The 18,965-nt window shown below is 28.6% G+C and overlaps 1 protein-coding gene across 1 annotated transcript in view; it reads left to right on the top strand.

The window, feature by feature from the left end:
• The window catches only part of LOC113551303, a 61,367-nt gene that overhangs the window by 6,797 nt on the left and 35,605 nt on the right, over nucleotides 1-18,965 (top strand). Inside the window, exons 2-12 of the mRNA XM_026953472.1 lie at nucleotides 13,040-13,206; nucleotides 15,786-15,967; nucleotides 16,128-16,246; nucleotides 16,316-16,523; nucleotides 16,588-16,778; nucleotides 16,831-17,035; nucleotides 17,191-17,406; nucleotides 17,481-17,654; nucleotides 18,071-18,244; nucleotides 18,306-18,362; nucleotides 18,452-18,614. Coding sequence (XP_026809273.1) covers nucleotides 13,094-13,206; nucleotides 15,786-15,967; nucleotides 16,128-16,246; nucleotides 16,316-16,523; nucleotides 16,588-16,778; nucleotides 16,831-17,035; nucleotides 17,191-17,406; nucleotides 17,481-17,654; nucleotides 18,071-18,244; nucleotides 18,306-18,362; nucleotides 18,452-18,614 — 1,802 coding nt within the window. The 5' untranslated portion in view covers nucleotides 13,040-13,093. The remainder of the gene's footprint in view (nucleotides 1-13,039; nucleotides 13,207-15,785; nucleotides 15,968-16,127; nucleotides 16,247-16,315; nucleotides 16,524-16,587; nucleotides 16,779-16,830; nucleotides 17,036-17,190; nucleotides 17,407-17,480; nucleotides 17,655-18,070; nucleotides 18,245-18,305; nucleotides 18,363-18,451; nucleotides 18,615-18,965) is intronic.

Genomic DNA, 18,965 nt, shown 5'->3' on the forward strand with positions numbered 1-18,965 from the left:
ATTTAGATTTTTATTTATTAAAATGTATCGGATAATATTCTGTATTAGAATAAAAAATTAAAAAAATATATGTAGTCATTTAAAAAATTATAGCGATAAAAAATGTTTTTTTTTTGACTGGAAATTATGTAAGAAAAATATTATAAAATAAATTTATAGATTTTGAAATAATGAGTGTAATTTATTTTCCTATTAGTACCTAATAAACTAATAAATTATTATTATTATATACAAAAAAAACATCTTATGTAGGAATAATTATTATAATATTATATTATACTTATATTATATACTAAGTTAGTATTACTAACTATACAATCTTACTAATTATAAATGTATTATATAAGTTATTAGTAACACACCGTAAATCGGTGTGAATTCATATAAGTTTGTGATATATACAAATAAAATTAATCTGAATATTTTAATATTTTTCATTGTGTAAAGAAAATAATAATTTATGTTGTAACATAAAATTCAACTACAAATAATATTTTATGAATAACAATAAAATAACTAAAATTTCTTTCTTCAATTAACTTTGTAAAGTATAGGGAATTTTTAACTCCTTAAAGTACCATCTAAATCCAATTTGTCGACTTTTCTTGAAGTTGAATATAGAAGCATTTTTTCTAATATACAAAGATACACATAATATAGAAAAAAAAATAATAATAAATAAATAAAAATAAACACATCATTGTAAAATCAATATCGGTTATCGCTTCACTCAAAATTTAAAAGTAAGAGATTTTATTAAAAATAAAAATAATAAATTTAATCATAGCATATATTAACCTTATTACAAAAATAAATATAATAATTGCATAAATCTCGGCTCACTTAAAAAAAAATCTGTTCCACTCATGAGCGTTTTTCGTTCTAGGGATCTATACAAGAAAATGTATACGTTGTTATCACTTAGTCTGTCCAGTTTTTCACTGATGATGACAGTATTATTTGAAACATCGTTTCCATTTGCCAAAGTAGATATTGATTTATTTAGCTCGAATAAATATATTAGTTTTTTGATATTCTGATTTTATAATATTAGCATAATACTTATAATAAGTACTTAATTTAAGTTTAAGCAAAAAAAAAAAAAAACTTTAAACAATAATTTAATTAGATGCATTGGCGTAACTAGACAGGGATGTTTGGGTGGTCTTAGCCTTTAGAATTTCTTAAAGCCTTATATTTTTTTTTATGAAAATAAAAACTTAAAGAACTAGTTATTCCTATGATTAGTTGTATTGGTTATCACTATGCAATTGTATACAACTTTACGTGTATTGAATTATGGTACTATATTTAATATCTATACAATTTTATATTATTATTATTTATTATTTTACTGATTATAATCAGTGCTCGGATTTTATAGCATTTTCTAATTATTATAAGATAGAGATACAAATAGCAGAGTGAGCTATAAATTTGTTTTATACGCCAGGAACTCCAAATATGAAATTTTATAATGCTATTTTTTGCATATTTAAAGTATTTTAGGTTTTTGGTGCTATTTTTGAAGTTTTGGTGCTATTTTTTGCTAATTTGCATAATATGACTATTATTTTGTATTTTCATAAATCTAGTTGATATTACGTGGTATGAAAATTATAAAAATGTTGTCATTTTTTTTGTTTTTTTGTTTTTTTGAATACATATGAAAAATACTGATATTTCGTTCATGTTAGTCTATTTTTAAATAGTCCAGCGTATTGGCCTATCGAACTGTAATTATAACTCCTTATCGACTGTACGGCTCGTATCTATTTTTTTAATTATGAACAGAACACATTTTAATGTTTGCTATTTTTCATGTTTTTAGGGCGCTTATTTAAAAAATTTTTAAGTCATATTATAGCGCATATTTCATTTATTTTTAGTGCTATAAAATCCAAGCCCTGTTTATAATAATGTGTGCGCAACTATGTGAAGTGTTTTGATAATATATTATAACATATAGATAAAAGGTATTATTGTTAATTTATTTTGCTAACGTTTCTATATTATAGTACTTCTATAATCATTATAGTCTATGTTAACTGCTGGGTATTTGGATTTAGTTTTACACTTTTAATTATTTTTATGTTTTAAGTATAATATAATACACACTTCGAAGAAAAGATAGTTAAGTATTATTTATCTTTGTTTTAAGCTATATAAATATGAAATTTGATTTTCTAGAGATGAAAATTATAACTTTAGTGGTTGACATTTCTGATTTTAATCGCTTTTAAAGGTATTATAATCCACACGTTCTCCATTAAATATCAATAAAAATTGCATGACAAGCATTTTCAGAGAGTGAGCAAGGCAAAAAAAACAGCACAATTGATTACTTAAATATATATATATATATATTAGTACTTATATTTCTAACTACGACAAAAAAACAACAATAACAAAAAATATAACGTAGGTATTTATTGTAGGCACTTAGTAACAATTTTATTTTTATCAAACATTTAAAAAATACTTATTAGACATAGGCACTTAAATTTAAAATTTATTGATATTTAAAATTTTAACTATTGTGTAAATATTAAAAAATATTATTATCCAAATTTTTTTAATTTAAAATTATCTGTACAATATATAATAATAATACTTAATATTTAATAAGTAACATTTATATTATTTGGTGTGCATGAATAATTTGATTAAATTCGATTACTAATTTTAAATTTTTACCATATTAATTAATAGATGTATTTATTTACTTTACTTTTACTAAAAAACTTATATTATTAATCAGTAATCACTATGTATTGGGATATACATATAAATAAACATTACCTACGTTTTTTGAGAATTTTATATATTAATTGTTATAATTGATATTTTACTATACTGCTTAAGGTGTTTGATCGAAAATAAAATAAATCATGTTCTAAAATTGACGTCCAATTAAATGAAGCATTTTGAAGAAAAGTAATTAATTTGTGACATCTTTTAATCTGAATTATATCGGATTACGTTTTACGTATTTATTGACTATGCTGCCATTGGAATCACCTGCATAGCTGCCGTGAATTGTTTAAAATTTAAAATATGTTTAATCAATGGATAAAATAGTCAAATAAGTTAAAGGTACAAAAAGTTTAAAATTATAATATGTATTTTATATGATTCATAACGGAATAATTTTATTTATAGCAATGCTTATTGCTTATTTATAGTTATGTGTTAATATATATTATAAATTATGATTCACATATTATATTAGAGTGGGTCAAGCCCAATATAATGGTGGGAGGAGGGTAATTGTCTATAGACATATATAAAAGGGTTAGAGCCAAGGGCTTATGCACGTATATACCTTATTTTAAGAGCTGTGGGGCGATTACCTCAATTATCCCTCTCTGCATTCTTTTTTGTATAATGTTGAAATGTTTTAGGTTCGTATTGAAAGGAGAATCAAATTTTATTCTTATGGTTTATGAATAAATATAATAATTAACGTATTGTATATTATGTATATATATATACATGTATTTACGATTAGATTACGTTAATGTTATTAATTTTTTTTTCGATTAATTTACTAAAAGATTTTACTAAAAATCATTTAAGATTATGAACATAGGGCGTGTCATGATTTGATATTATTAATAGGTCGCTCTTATTACGTCGATTACACCGAATATAAACACCTAATTTGGCGTGACTGCCATTTGGTTAGAATCCTTGTAAGATAGTTCTTTTAGTGAGACTACATCGTCGTGATCGTCGTTTGTGCACTACCACCAGTTAAGCTATTATCATATAGTATGGTAGTTATGGTGGGTATAATGGTCGGTTTAGTAACAATATCATAATACAATACAATGTTAGTAACGCTAATTTATTGTTGTCATTATTTCCGTAATATACTTAGATAAACTAAATTATCTTTTAGGGATGTATTTTTTTTAAAACCATTTTTGACAAGTGTCTTCATTACAACTTTTGTTTATTGAGTTTATTTTGTTAACAGTTAAATTAATTCAAACATTATTAGTGAATATAATTGAGTATTTAATTAGTTATTGATACTCTTCGGTTATTTATAGTCGTGTTGTACATTTGTGTACAATAATTAAAATTATATTTATTACTCAAACTATATTATCCATTACTATAAGTAGTTATTGCTTGTTAGTAATTTTATGTAATAATTTATTATTTTACGACACGAAAGATTTTAAGTAGTAATAAATGTCGTCTCTGAGTAGCGATAGCCATGGGTGTTTTGTATTATAATGTAATATTTTAATTTATAGTTTAAATAGTTATACATTGCTGATTTACTTTAAAAATATGTCTGGGTAACTACATCTCCTAACCTGTAATATGTACACTTTTTGTGATTTGCAGAAAATTTAGGTAATAAATAAGTCAATTTAATAAATTTGTTTTTAAACCTTTACAAAAAAATTCTATATCTTCTAAAAAGTCCAGTGACTTAAAAACAAAAAATAGAAATCATTATCATGATCTCAGATAAAATAATCTAATTATTTTATTCAAGTCACCATTAATTTGAATGTTATGTAATTTGTGATTTAATCGGGTTTACATATTTTTTTTCTGTAAGGGTTTGGATTATTACAGTACAAATCGTTGATTTTATTATTATTATTAATCCTGAGCGTGGTAGTGGATTCAGACGAATTAAAGAGAGCTGTGTTAGTCACGCGCTGAAATGGACCAGATAGACAGCTATGTTGCTCGATTAATTTTCATGGTATTATTGTATACATAAAGTTTTACATTATCAGTCTGTGAATCAACGTGTACTTGACGTTATGGCGTATATATCCACAGTAACTGTAAAACCAAATTTTTTATGATAATTTCAATATTCCCGTTGAGAGTAACAAAGTATAGTTTATTAAAGTAATGTAATTTAAAAAATTTTAAATTTTAATTTTAACATTAAAATATTTTATATTTCTTAGGTATATTAATATAATTTGTCTTTAATTTTTGGTTCACAAATTCACATTTTTTTCCTACTCCCATGCTAGGGCTCTGTATTTAAATACATCATATATCTTTATGTATACGAAATATACGGGAATTCATCTTTCCTAAACCAACGAATCTATTGACTATCAATTCAATTTGAAGAGTATTTTTTAACATAGATATTGTAATTTTTGTTAGTTAGCTTTTAGACTACGTAGATTTATTATATTTTCATGATTGAATCATTGCATACGCAGCTATTTATAAAAAGGGGAAAGTGTTATGTTATGTTAGCTGTATGGCGTTTTTATTTAGCCATTTGATACTTATAAACATAGTGCTCTAAGTTCTTGTTATTTGTTGATATGTTTTTCTAATTTAATATGTTAAAATCAATATTATGTAATGTCATGAATACTATGAGGATATAAAATACAGCAGGGGTGAAAATAAATAATCTAAAATGAAACTAGTTGTATTTTTAATTTTGATGTACGTAGTCTATAGGTATCCAATATATACATGCAATCATTACAATGGCAGTATTCTTTATTGTCGTCTAAATAATAAATAGTATAAACTATAAGAGCAGAGAGGTCGGTAATAAATAATACTAAAAATAAATCGATGTAACGCGAATCGTCCAATTAAAACTTAAAATGCACGAACAATATAGTAGTAGATAAGACATGGTAGATACCAAATGTACGTACACGATAACGTCGTAAAAACGGAAATATTTCGTATTAGTCGGTATCTCGGTGTGTGTATCCATTTAGACACATTGGCATCGGTTTGAATAGCGTGTGTATAAAATAAAAGTCAACTCATTATACCATACTGGGAATGGAAATGTTAATAATTCGTAAACGTCATTGGGTTCACATAGATTATCTTATAATAACAAACTGTGGAAAGTGATATTTAAGTGTAATACACGCGCATGCGCACAAACGATATTAAATGCGATACGTACTCGTTTTATTATTTTTTATTTATTTCTGCACGTGAACACACACCACCGACGACCGACATACACTGTACAAATATATTTACATAATACAATTTATTATGTACGGCACGCGTTTACATGTGTATACTGCAGATCGATGCAGTGGTTCATGTAGTATGTAAGACTACACTACACTCCACCATAGGCAAAAATTCAAATTTTTTCTTTGGGGAGGAGGAGAGGGCTAAACAACTTTATACATAACAGACCCGCGGAAAACGAATCCTTGAGTTTACCTTGATCAATTTTTATACCTTATGAGGTCCTTATTTCTTACACTACATTTTATTGAGATATTGTTATTATAACTCTGCCTGTCCAGGGAGGCAGCAAAAGATTACACCTCATACACTAACTCATCTATAACAAAACGAATTACAAAATATTGCCAACTAAAATCTAAAAAAAAATAATCACCGCCTCATGGATGATACCATAAGTTATAATATTATATTACAAACATATTAAGTGTTCTGTTTGCGTATTATAATATTTTATGCTTTCTCTCTGATCCACGGGCGCAACATAGTAAATTTGCATTCAGCTGAACCAATTTTATATTGTTATATTTTATATTCCAGCGAATTCATCTATTATAATATAAATCACAATCTTCATCATCTGTGTTATTAAGTTGGCTTTTTGACGATGTTACATTTTTTATAATATAATGATTATTTTTAAATTCTAATATTTTGTATACTTATATATAACCTGTAATATCGCAAAAAGCCAACTTATCGAAATAGAAAATGTTCTTAGCTCACAGTTAATAGTATAGGTAAATTCACTCTAATGTTATACATAATAACACACGAGATTGGTTCTGCTGAACGCAAATTTTGTAACGCCGAGTAGCTAAGCCACTCTTAACCCCTCCAAATTGCGTTTAAGCGCACCACGTGACATCAGATATTGACATTTATTTAGTGGTGGCCTATAAGCATGAAACGTGTGTAATAACTGTGCGCAGTAAATTAATAGTCAAATAGCCGGGTTTTCTGTTAGTAAAAGTATAGGGCGCACGACGAGTGTATACAAACGGCCCGCGGTCGGAGCTCGTGACATTTTATTATTATTCAGACAGGGCGTGTGATGGCCATGGGTCGGCGGCGGCGGTTCCGTGGGACACACGCCCTTGTGTAGGTATACGCTATTCATTGACTGGACCCCGCAGCTGCCGCAACCGCCGCCGCTGCCGTCACTATCGCTACCACCACGTCTGCGGATCGGTCTGTCTTCCGGTCGGTCGGACGATGGGTCGGTCGGTCGGTCAGTTTGTCGGTCGGTTTGTCGGTCGGTCGGACGTCCCCGTCAGCTGTGAGGAGTCGTTCAGCATCTCGCCGAGCTGAGCATGTGGAGCGATCTGCCGACGACGGCGGCGGCAACGGATACTACTAATATATATTCGACTGCAACGACGATCGGTGCGCGCACGCGGCCTGGCTCGACGCTACCGCCGCCGCCGCTGCCGCCGCCGCCGCCGCATCTATCTTTCGCGCGCCCGAGGAGGAGGCACCACACTCGAGAGTTGTCGCGCGTACACGTCCGACACACCCTGCGTGTCCTCCGATCGGCCACCTTGGGGCGTGGACAGTGTTCGGCGCTTTTTTTTTATTATTTTTATTATTATTATTTATTTATTTGTTTGTTTTATTATTCTTATTATTCCGCGCGCGTTGAAGTGTGTATATAGTAATAATATAAGACCGTGCGTGTGCGTTTGGTGCTCTCGTCGGGTAATCTCATCGGAAATCGAGCCGGAATTAAACGTCGGCGGCCTGACGTGACTAGCTTAAATCATCGTGTGACGTGTACTCAATAATAAATATAATATTATATTATTACACTGCACTCGAAAATAATCACAATAATAATATCATAATATATTAAAAGCGGTAAAAGTACAGCGTGTGGGTGGCCAGATCAAACGGCGTGAGTGTTATTAGTTTCGATCAATCGTTGATCGTCGTCGTCGTCGTGATCATACGGTGTCGGTGTTTCATTACTACGCGATGGGCATACACCCGAGCGCTATGCGGTCGTCGTCGTCGACGTCGTCGCACGGCGACAGGCAGATGTCCGTCAGGTCCAGACGATCGCAGGTATACTGGGGGAGGGTATAGGGATGTTTTGTGTATAATATAATGTTTGCATTTGTCTTTTAACTCGTCGTCGAATGCAGCGTTAGGACATGAACGCGACCCATTGATGTCAGTCGCAGAAGGGGCTCTTAGGGTTCTTACGTGCTTGCGCATTGCTCTTCACGCGAGTAATTATGTACACGTCATATATAATGCATATTGCTTGCGCGTGTCTATGCCTGTACACGGATTACTACTCTACCGTAGGTTGACCAGTGTGCGAAAGTTGTTTTTTTTTTTTTTTTGTCAGCCCGAGGAGACCTTTAGTGTAAGTTTACAGTGTGCGTGCGTGTGCGCGTGTGTGTGTAAGTGCGTGCGAGCGCGCACCCGACCGCCAAAACAGACTTTGGCACACACTGAACGACGAACACTCTCGCCGATTTCCCCGTAATACCGTCTCCGGTCCCACTTCGCGGACCGACCCAACGATCTCGCGTAGTAGGGGTTCGCAAAGGTAACGCGGCGCGTCAGATAGGCAATTCAGGTGCACGCGCGTCCTCGGCACAAACCAAATGATGTCTGTACGAATATTATTACTATTATTATTTCGGTACACTGCAGACGCGCGGGCGCCGCTGCGCGAACGTCCACGTCGTATATTATTTTTCTATTATATTATACACCGTTTCGCGTACACCACTGCGTGTGGGCTTGTGTTGTGTACATACAATATATAATGTATGTTGATATATGTATATATATATATATGTGTGTGTGTGTGTGTGTGTTTGTAAAGTTGCAATAATATGCGTACGGAACACGTCACATGTACGATTATCATGGTGACCACGTCCGTGTACGAGTGACGCCGATAAAGTTTATAACAAGATTCCATTACACACACACACATATATATATATGCATATATGTGTGTGTGTGAGTTTATTATGCTCGAGTTTTTGTTGAGCTTGACCCAATTGTTGTGACTTGCCTTAACGGCGTTCGATTTCGACACGCTTCGCATTGCACCGCGGCATCATCGCGTGAAAGCTGCTGAAATTGTCAGTGTACACGTTTGCGATTAGCGTATTAAACGTAACGGGCGCTTTATCGACGGTCCATTCATATATCCCGTGGGTTCGAGTAGTGTAGTTGCATGCAGAACGATCGCACATCCCCATACGATGAATATAGAATGAAATGTTTCGTAATATATCATGATGATTGGCATGCGTTTGAATCGAAACGTGCGTGTGTTCGAGTAAACTTTGATTTACTAACGATTACCTAATGAAATAATACCCAACCAATGCCGGCTGAGTAGGAAAGGTTTACATGGTTTTGGTAGGACACTTGCATAGCTTTAACGTTACGCAACGAGCAGTTGGATGGATTTTTAATCCGATTGATGCGTGTATATATATATAATATGTACAATTTTTACGGCAGTGGGTATACCATTCTTCGTGTGTATACTTATCGTATTCGACGATTACTTAATAACTGGACATTTAATATCTGTTCCTGTTGTATAATAAAATTTAGTTTCAGAGTCGTCATGTTTTTAGCACATAATTTACACTTTATTGTTCAAGAAATGTATGCTACGCGTACGGTTTTAATTATCGAGCAACAAGTTTTTGAAAGCACTGATGATATTATATATTTTTCATATTATCATGACTATATCTTATGTTTTTTTTTATATCTCTGTGGGATTATGCATTTTATTATTTTCAAAATAATAGGAAAAATTTTGCTCATTTATTCAATGGTTCTTCAAAACAACCTCTTGGCTTCGTGTAACTACTAACTCGACATTCATATTATGCACACTACCATGGTCTTTATTACTTTTTTATGGAATTATTTATACATATTTATGTATTATATGTATTAAATTCTTGTATTTATTATTATTATTATTTGTATTATTCAAAAGAGAACTAATACGACTATAAATATCAAACAAAATATATAGCAATATTATAACATACAATAACATATTTTTATCCTTCTATATAGGTATAAATATATATGGTATACCTCTATATATTACACAGTTTTATCAACTATAAATAAATATAATAAGTAACATAAGTATAATGGTATATTTATTAACACGTATTCATTTTTTATTGATACAGCTTATTTGGGTTTAAAAGTATGTATTTAAAATAATTTTCACTTTGATGTTTGACAAAATATTTAATTTAATTTTAAAATCAAAAAAATTATTTTTTATTTTTTTGTATAAAATTACGATAATACTAATTAAAAACAGAATAAATCGATTTTAAAATAAATTATGTGATTTTAATACCCATTTTATACATAATGATTAATAAAATGTACAAATATCGATATTGATATTATATTCTAATATGCTACGCATGTAAGGCACGTGCATATAAAAGATCTTTTTTTTTGCGCCACTATTAGGCCTATTGTTTAATATGGTCAATTATTTGGGATCCATTTATTCTGATCTATACTTATTCGAGACGTATTCAATGTAAATATCTTTATTTCATTTTTTTCTCTCTTAAAATCGAGCATCAACCACATATGATTATTTCCCAATTCTATGATATTTAAAACGTATTGGTTTATCTGATGGAAGAGTGTTAGTCAACTTAAACTTTCTCAACAAACTTGTTAATGGCTCCATTGATGCACCTAAACTTCTAACAGAGGTACATTTTAGGATTCTTGTTAGATCATCCAGATTATTGGCTCTTAACTACGTTCCTCTTCATCACACTAACTATGGCCATAATCACCCCGTCCATCGATTGATGCGTCTAACGATAACCTTTGTAGCCAATAACACTTCATATTATATAATGCATTTCTAATTATTATCGCTAAACTAAGCAACTGCATCTTAGATAGCCATTCATAATGTATGTAAAATAAAATATTTATATTCATTAAATTCGTAATTTGTTTTTGAAAATTTCATACATTTTGCTAAGATGTATGCATTACAGAATGAGATTAAACTATAAGGACCAATAGTTTTTTTTTTATAAGATTATAATAACAATACAAACAAACTTATAGTAAGCTAAAAGAAAAAAAAATTACGTTTTATTTATGATAAATCTAAATGTCTTATTCTCTTTAATATTAAGTTATTTATCATTGCTTTATAATATCATAACCAATAATGGTGAATCTAGGATTTTTTTTTTTTTTTTAGGGTGGGTCCAAAATTTTTTATATTATTATATATCATATCATATAATTTTGTTAACACGATATTTAGGATTTGATGTTATGCCTAAAAAATATAATATAACTGTCATGGAAGGGGGTAGGCTCCTTTGCCCGTCCTTGAACCCGCCACTGACAAGCAATGTAATTAATCACGTAAATTTATTTTGTTTTTAAATTCGTGAATTTTTATTGGCCATTGAACCATTATTATTTTTATTTAATATTGATAAATCATGTATAGTAGTCTAAAAATAAAAAAAACTACTAAATTATTGAATTTTGATTAATATAAATTTAGAAATATTATACATATTGATAATATTGTTATTTTAATGTAATGTTCATGAGGATTTACCATAGAGCATTAACAAAAGGTATTTTTTCATACCTGTAAACCGTATATGATTATTATTAATTTTTAGAATGGTAATAATGAATGTAAAATCACCTTAAAAATATAAAACAATTTTGATTTGATCATAGAATTTACATGTATTTTTAAAAATTTATAAATTATTTTATTTTTTATTTTTATGAAATATATAAATTGAAATTTAGACACAATTTTATATTAATACTTTTATTATTACTTACTATAATACCATTATTTATATTCTTATAACTTTTAAGACTTAAGATTAATACATTAATATCACAATGCAGTAGAAATGATTTTGCTTTCATATTTCGTGTTTAAAACGTAAGCGTATTTGAATAATTTATATCTTGAACATTATTCATAAGACTTTGATCATAAATCTTTTGTGTACATTAATATTATTATGTATACCGAAATAGATTTCAATTGACTGTTAGGATGGGAACATTAATAAAGTGCATAAATGTAACACTATTGTGTGTTTTTGTGTGACTTATAAATCGATTACTCTATTATATTATAATGATGTGTAGGTAATATCTGTATTTAGTAGACGGCTGCGTTTTAATTTCGTGTACACTATTATGAATATTACGCTACACGTTCGTGTAGTGCACGTTTAAATTACTATGTAGCAAGAGCAATAAATACACCTACAATGTTTAGTAGCCCTGACCGTGATATAGTCCCGTGACGTCACGGGAATCATATATACCCCCATCGATCGTGGGCGTTGTTAAAGCATCCAGAACGATTCGTTGGGCTGCGGTTTATTATAAACGCTATCGGGTCAGTTTTTTTTCCTAATAAGAACAATTATCGAAATGGGTTCCTATTTGCTTTTAACGACACTGAGCTATTTTAGTTGTTGCATATTATAATATTGTTATATTTTATGTAATATGCAAAAAAATTAATAAGCTATTGAGGTTTTTTCAACCTTGGTTTATAGTTTCAAATTATTGTTAAACAAACATGTATAAGATTGATAAAAATATGTTTAAATTATTTATTTAAATTTATATCCTATTTCCGTATTATACTGCTTAAAAAAAATGTTTATAACATCTTATTATTTTTCTTTTTTACTTTCATAATTGTATTAAAATGCTTATGGATGAAAATACTTTGAGTTAAAAATATACAATAATGAAATAAGTGGTATTACGTTTATAATAAAGTTATTAATCAATGACAAATATCATTTCTTTTAGTTTTTATTTAATTTACAGCAAGTTAAAAATTAGAAATTAAAATATTAAATTGTCATCACTATATTAGAGTTATCTTTTAATTTTAAATTCTTATAATTCTGTGAATTTTTAGAAATTTAAATTATGTAGATTTGTAAAATTTTAATATTCCATAATATTGTTTTATACACAGAGAATGGGGGATGACGGTGGAGGTTGGTGACCAGAACAGACGCAGGGGTTGGACATGGGCAACAAACTGAGCTCCTGCGGACCTCTAATCAAAAAATCATACAGATACGATGACGTTGCCGGACCATTCCAAAGCTCATCGAGAAGAAGAGATGGTCATCTTCTTAGGTGATTTTATTATTAATTAAATAATAAGTGTATAAATTAATAAATTTAATAAAATAAATTAATAAACCGCAAGTTACTCAAATATTTATTAACAAAAACGCAATAAAAAATAAATTATATAGTAAAATAAACTGTGGTAAAATGTATAAATCATGATATTATAATGAAAAATACACACATACAAAAATTCGTATACGTATCATACTGTAATATAGATGCGTTAAATGTGCATTTTATTTTTATTATAATGTACTCGTACATAATAAAACGTTTTAGAAGAATAATTTATAATGATCATATTATAGATATAACTTTGATATATCAATTACCACTTACATAATACTAAAATTTTAGATGCGATCTATTTAAATGAATTAAAAAGCACAAAACTAATTATATGAAAATGAAATTATTTCTATCCTGTTGTTAAATTACAATACGAAAAAAAATGTTAATGAGTACAAAATATTCAAACAATTTTCATAAATTGTTATTTCCACGAGGATACATAATAAACTATTAATATTAAAACAAAAATAAATAAATATATTTTATATTTAATTACAGCCATTGTATTCTTAGAAACGAAATTCAAACGGTATTCATCATTGTATATAACGCATTTCATCTTGTTCGTAGAAAATATATGTTTTATTTTTTAATAAAACCTATAATTGTAGTTTTTACTTTATTTATATTATACACATATAAATATTATGCATATATAATAAAAAAAAAAAAGAAAAAATTATAAAAGATTTTGAAATTGACGTAGTGATTTGGAATCCATATCACAAAAATTGTGCGATTTTTATACTAATATTTTGAGATTACTATCATATTTATAACGCATATCTCTAATTTCACTTTATATTATATTACTTATATTATATACACATCGAACTTAAGTTAACTCAACAAAAAAGAAATATTGAAAATAGTATTATTTTTATTTATCTATAATTTACTACATTTTTCTTATTTCCAGTCATCAATTGACTTTGTTCAACTGTGTTTGTTCTTATTTTGTATTTAAAAGTTTCATCTTCTCAAGTATTTTTCATTAACAATTTTATTAAAAATATATTAAACTCCATATTATTTTGATAAAACAAATCATTTCGAATATTATAATAAATAAAGAATATAATTATATTTTATTAAATTATTTAATAATACAATAAAAATATATATTACACAATTAAGTTTTATTAGTATTAAAGCTCTATCACAATAGTATAATAACCGTATACTTATTTGTATATAATGAAATTAGGTTTTATTTTTCAGTTTTCAAACATCATTATTATCAAACCATTATTAACATTTAAAACATCTAAAGAATTATTAATTAGTGTATAATGAATCTCTGAGATTTATGAATTTATTCGTACATGGTAAATATAAGAATAAACAATAGCTCATGAAAACTTAAAGAGTCATAAAACATCGAAGAAGATAATTATTATTGTGTAAAGTCTGTTTTCTCCCTAAAGATTCAATTGCTACGAAGTTCCAAGTTGCCTATTAATATTTAGTATAGATATAACATCATATAATAAAATATTTAGAAAATGTTCAATCTAACATTCTAGATTAATTATTTCAGTTTTCAAGAAAGGTGAACTTTTCAATAGATTATAAATTCCAATTTTATTAAAATAAACTTGATTAATATTTATCATTTTAATTATTTTTAATATCATTACATATTAAATGAATAAAATACGTTATATTGTATAATAAAATAAAATAATTAAAAGTATTATAAGTTTAATACAGTAAAATAATTAATTAATTCTGATTATAATATACTTATATATTTAAATAAACTGCTGTATAGGTGTATTCTCTACGTATGCATTACATTTTATAGATATTTTAATTATTTTTCTGTTTTAGTTTTTATATATTGACAGAACTTTTTTGAAACATCGCTTGGTGTACTTTATTTTTAAAGTTTTATATTAAAAATGGCATTCATTTTTTTTTTTATGTAAAAAAGTATTACTTTTAAAAAATATGTTAGGATTAGTCATTTGATCTTTCATTCTAATATTCCCAGCGATACTTCGTTTCGTAAAATAACTTGGCAACCTCAAGTTTCATATTATTTACTCATGTAACAGATAGTAGTAAGTATTATCATCATAACTGACGACTTCCAAGCTAGGTACGAAATTCAAAATCTACTATATGTTTATTTATAATTCTATAAGTATAATAATTTGAAATAGAGATCAACTATTTTTTGTAATAATATAATAAAATAAATATAAGAGTTCGAATTTTAAAGTTAACCCATCTTTAAAAAGATCGTTTTTTAATTTTTATCTTTTGTTTTATCGATTTATTTCTTTGTGAAACTATTTTCTTAATAATATAAAATAGGTATATTATATTACGTACTATAGGTATAGGTATATATTAACATGTATTGGACAAATAATATAATATTATCGAAGATCAATGATTTTATTTTACGATAGTATTACTTGATAATATAATTTGTTTAGTATGTTTGTGTGTTACACTTTATTTTTCGGATGTATTAAATATATATTTTAATATAATTCCAGATTATGGGCTGAAGTATTTCACGTGAGTGCTAAAGGAGAAGAAATAAAATGGCAACAAATATCCGAAGATCTCGTCCCTGTAAATATTACCTGCTTACAAGATGGACCAGAGTATATATTCCATATTACTGCTTACAACAGTCAAGTGGAAAAAATCATGGATATTCGCCTGGTTCAGCCAGGTATATTAGTATATAAATACACAGTTAATTTTTATTATACACTAAAGCCTATCCATGCAGAACATTTTAAGAAAAGTTTAATATGTCTGCTATTAAAGGCTGTTTATTAAAAGAGGTTTTACTGTATACGAATACTAAAACAAATTGTGTTTATTTTTAGGCACAAAAATAGGGTTAGCTTCAGAATGTTTTGCGTATTGGAAAGAACCACATAGCAATGACACTTGGGGTTTAAATTTCACATCACCAATAGATGCTAAACAATTTAAAGAATGTTGCGTAAGTAAAATTAATTACATACATGGTTTACTGATAAACAATATTAATCTTAATATTATTTTTTTGTAGACTCCAACTGTGAAATTGTCTCGGAAATCATCTTCATCGTATTCTTTAAAATTAGATACATCGAAAAGGCAAAGTACGAAAGTGAGAAAGAAACCACTATCAACACCAACTTCACCTAGTAGATCAAGGGAGCCACAATGTACTTGCATGACAGCCGATCAATTTAATAGACTCAGGGCACAAGATCCGAGATACAATAAAGAAAGATGTTTGTTACATTTTAGATAGTTATCACATAATATAGATTAAAAAAATCACATAATTTTATTTAGCTTCTACGTTACCACGTTCTCATACTCGACAACTTTCACTTGGAGATGGACCTTCGGAAGCTGATAAAACAACAGTGCCCGAAGATACGTCAAAACAGACCATATCCCGAAGCTCAAATACGAGAGACAGAGAAACTGCCACGCCCGGTGGAAAATTAAACATTACCGGAACTGGGTCACAAACAGAACAGGTAAAAAAATTGAACGTTAATCAAACATAAAAAATATAAAACGATTGTATAGGGTCAACAAGAAAGTTGTAAAAGCGAAGGAGTGCAAACAATTGGTGCTAAGACTACGTCTACCACGGGCACATGCACTCCAAGAATGCCCTCCAAGGACTATTCAGAAGGGTATGCGGAGTCCGATTTGTTTAAATCATCAACAGCTTCAAAAAATTCAAGAAATCAAAACAAAACATACAGAGATGATTACCGATATAGAGACAGTGAGTTGTAACTGAATTTTTTTAGAGTATGACAAATTTTAATCTAAACGTTATTTTGTTATTTATATTATTCATCATTACACGTACAATTATTTTGCCTAAAAGAAAATTATATTTGAATTCAATCTAATTTGAACAATTCGAAAATAATTTAGATATGGGATCAATGAAACGTACATTAAAACCAATGCCATCATTAGAAAGTCCTGTTACTTCACCAGAAATGAATCGAAGACGTGGATACAGTTATTATACTCAGCCAACATCAGTGTCTTCAATGGTACCGCCTATGCCACAATGTCCAAGACAACAATCAGCATCAGAACCAGAGTCTAATGTAAAACATCGAAATTCACGATTTAATAACTCAGGTGAAGTCATAACTTTATTTTAAAAAGTAAAAATAAAACCAACAATTAATTTTGTTTTTTACTTTTAAATTAAGGTTCTCGCTCATCATATGATATAGGTCGAAATGGACAAGTAAGGGATCCAAGAGGTCTTTATTTGGAGTTGGATAGAAATGGACGGCCTACTCATGGTGGAGACGTTTCACCACTTTCCGATAACGTTTTGTTTGATAACCAGTGTTATGCAACGACACCTAGCTCGAGCAATGGTAATTCCGACCAGGAACAGAGTAACAATAAGGGTATATCAGGTCCGTACGCATGGGAAACAAAAAGCATGCTGGACAGTTGGTCAATAGGTAGAAAAATAATTAGAGGGCTCTGTCGTGTATTGAAATACAGTTTTTAAGTTTTACAGTAAAACTAAAAATACAAGTATAATCAGTTGTGTGCTTTCCATGCGTATAATTTTAATAAAAAATTATCTTACTGCATAGTGCTTAAATATTTGCAAATTAAAAAAACAATAGGTTTCATTAAATAAAAAGTAAATAATGATAGTTTTATTTTAGAAATTAAATGCACTATATAAATAAAATAAAATAAAGCAACAAAGTTATGAAACATTAATAACAATATAAAGTTTGTTGTAAAATAAAATATACTAAGATGTTTTTAACTTTAGGACGTTATCAAAAACATGATAATCAAGCAACAAGTACTCCTGGCTCACCAACTAGTCGACTTTTACTCGAATATGAAATGCACTTACGAAATACTTTAGCACGTGGTATGGATGCTGAGAGTTATAGCTTGCACACATTTGAAGCACTACTAACACAGAGTATGGAAAATTTAGGTAACTTTTAATAATAACTTTTATTAGCTTACAAAAGATAAAACTATGGTTAAATTTCTAGAAATGGCAGAAAAGTTGCCCCCATTAAATTCAAGAAGTCCGTATCCTATTAGAAGGCGTTAGTATATTGTTTCTATAATTTATCACTTTTGACGTATGCATATTATATTTATTAAAATAATTTAATTGTTATGTACTTATTTTTAGGACCGATGAGTGCTGGAGGGAGCTTTAATAGATCATCTACACTTCCACATAGAATTGAAAGATCATCCAGTGCTACGAGAGAGGGTTATTATAGTGATCGACAAGATGCAGCTAGAGAAAGAGACAGAGAACGAGGTTACTTATCTGATCATGCACTTTCTAGGTAAAATTTAATTAACGCGTTCATCTGTGCATACAAATTATATATGTTAAACCATATTAGTAATAACTGATTTAAAAACTAGAAAAAGTTTAATAAAATAAATATTTAAAAAAAAATATAAACAGGTGCAAACAATTTCTTAATTCACAAACTCGTAAAATATTCACTTTAAAAGTGAATAGGTAATATAATGTATTATTTTAATTAATTCCATTTATACCAGAGTCCTGAATAAGTTAAAAATTACCTTCTATAGTTTTCTAGTGTTTTCAATAAAAATTAGCGTTAAAACTATATAAACTTTAGTATATTAGTATGTACTTTATTGCTTTTATCAAAGCATATTAAATA

Source organism: Rhopalosiphum maidis, chromosome 2 (assembly GCF_003676215.2).
Source record: "Rhopalosiphum maidis isolate BTI-1 chromosome 2, ASM367621v3, whole genome shotgun sequence".
Taxonomy (NCBI): domain Eukaryota; kingdom Metazoa; phylum Arthropoda; class Insecta; order Hemiptera; family Aphididae; genus Rhopalosiphum; species Rhopalosiphum maidis.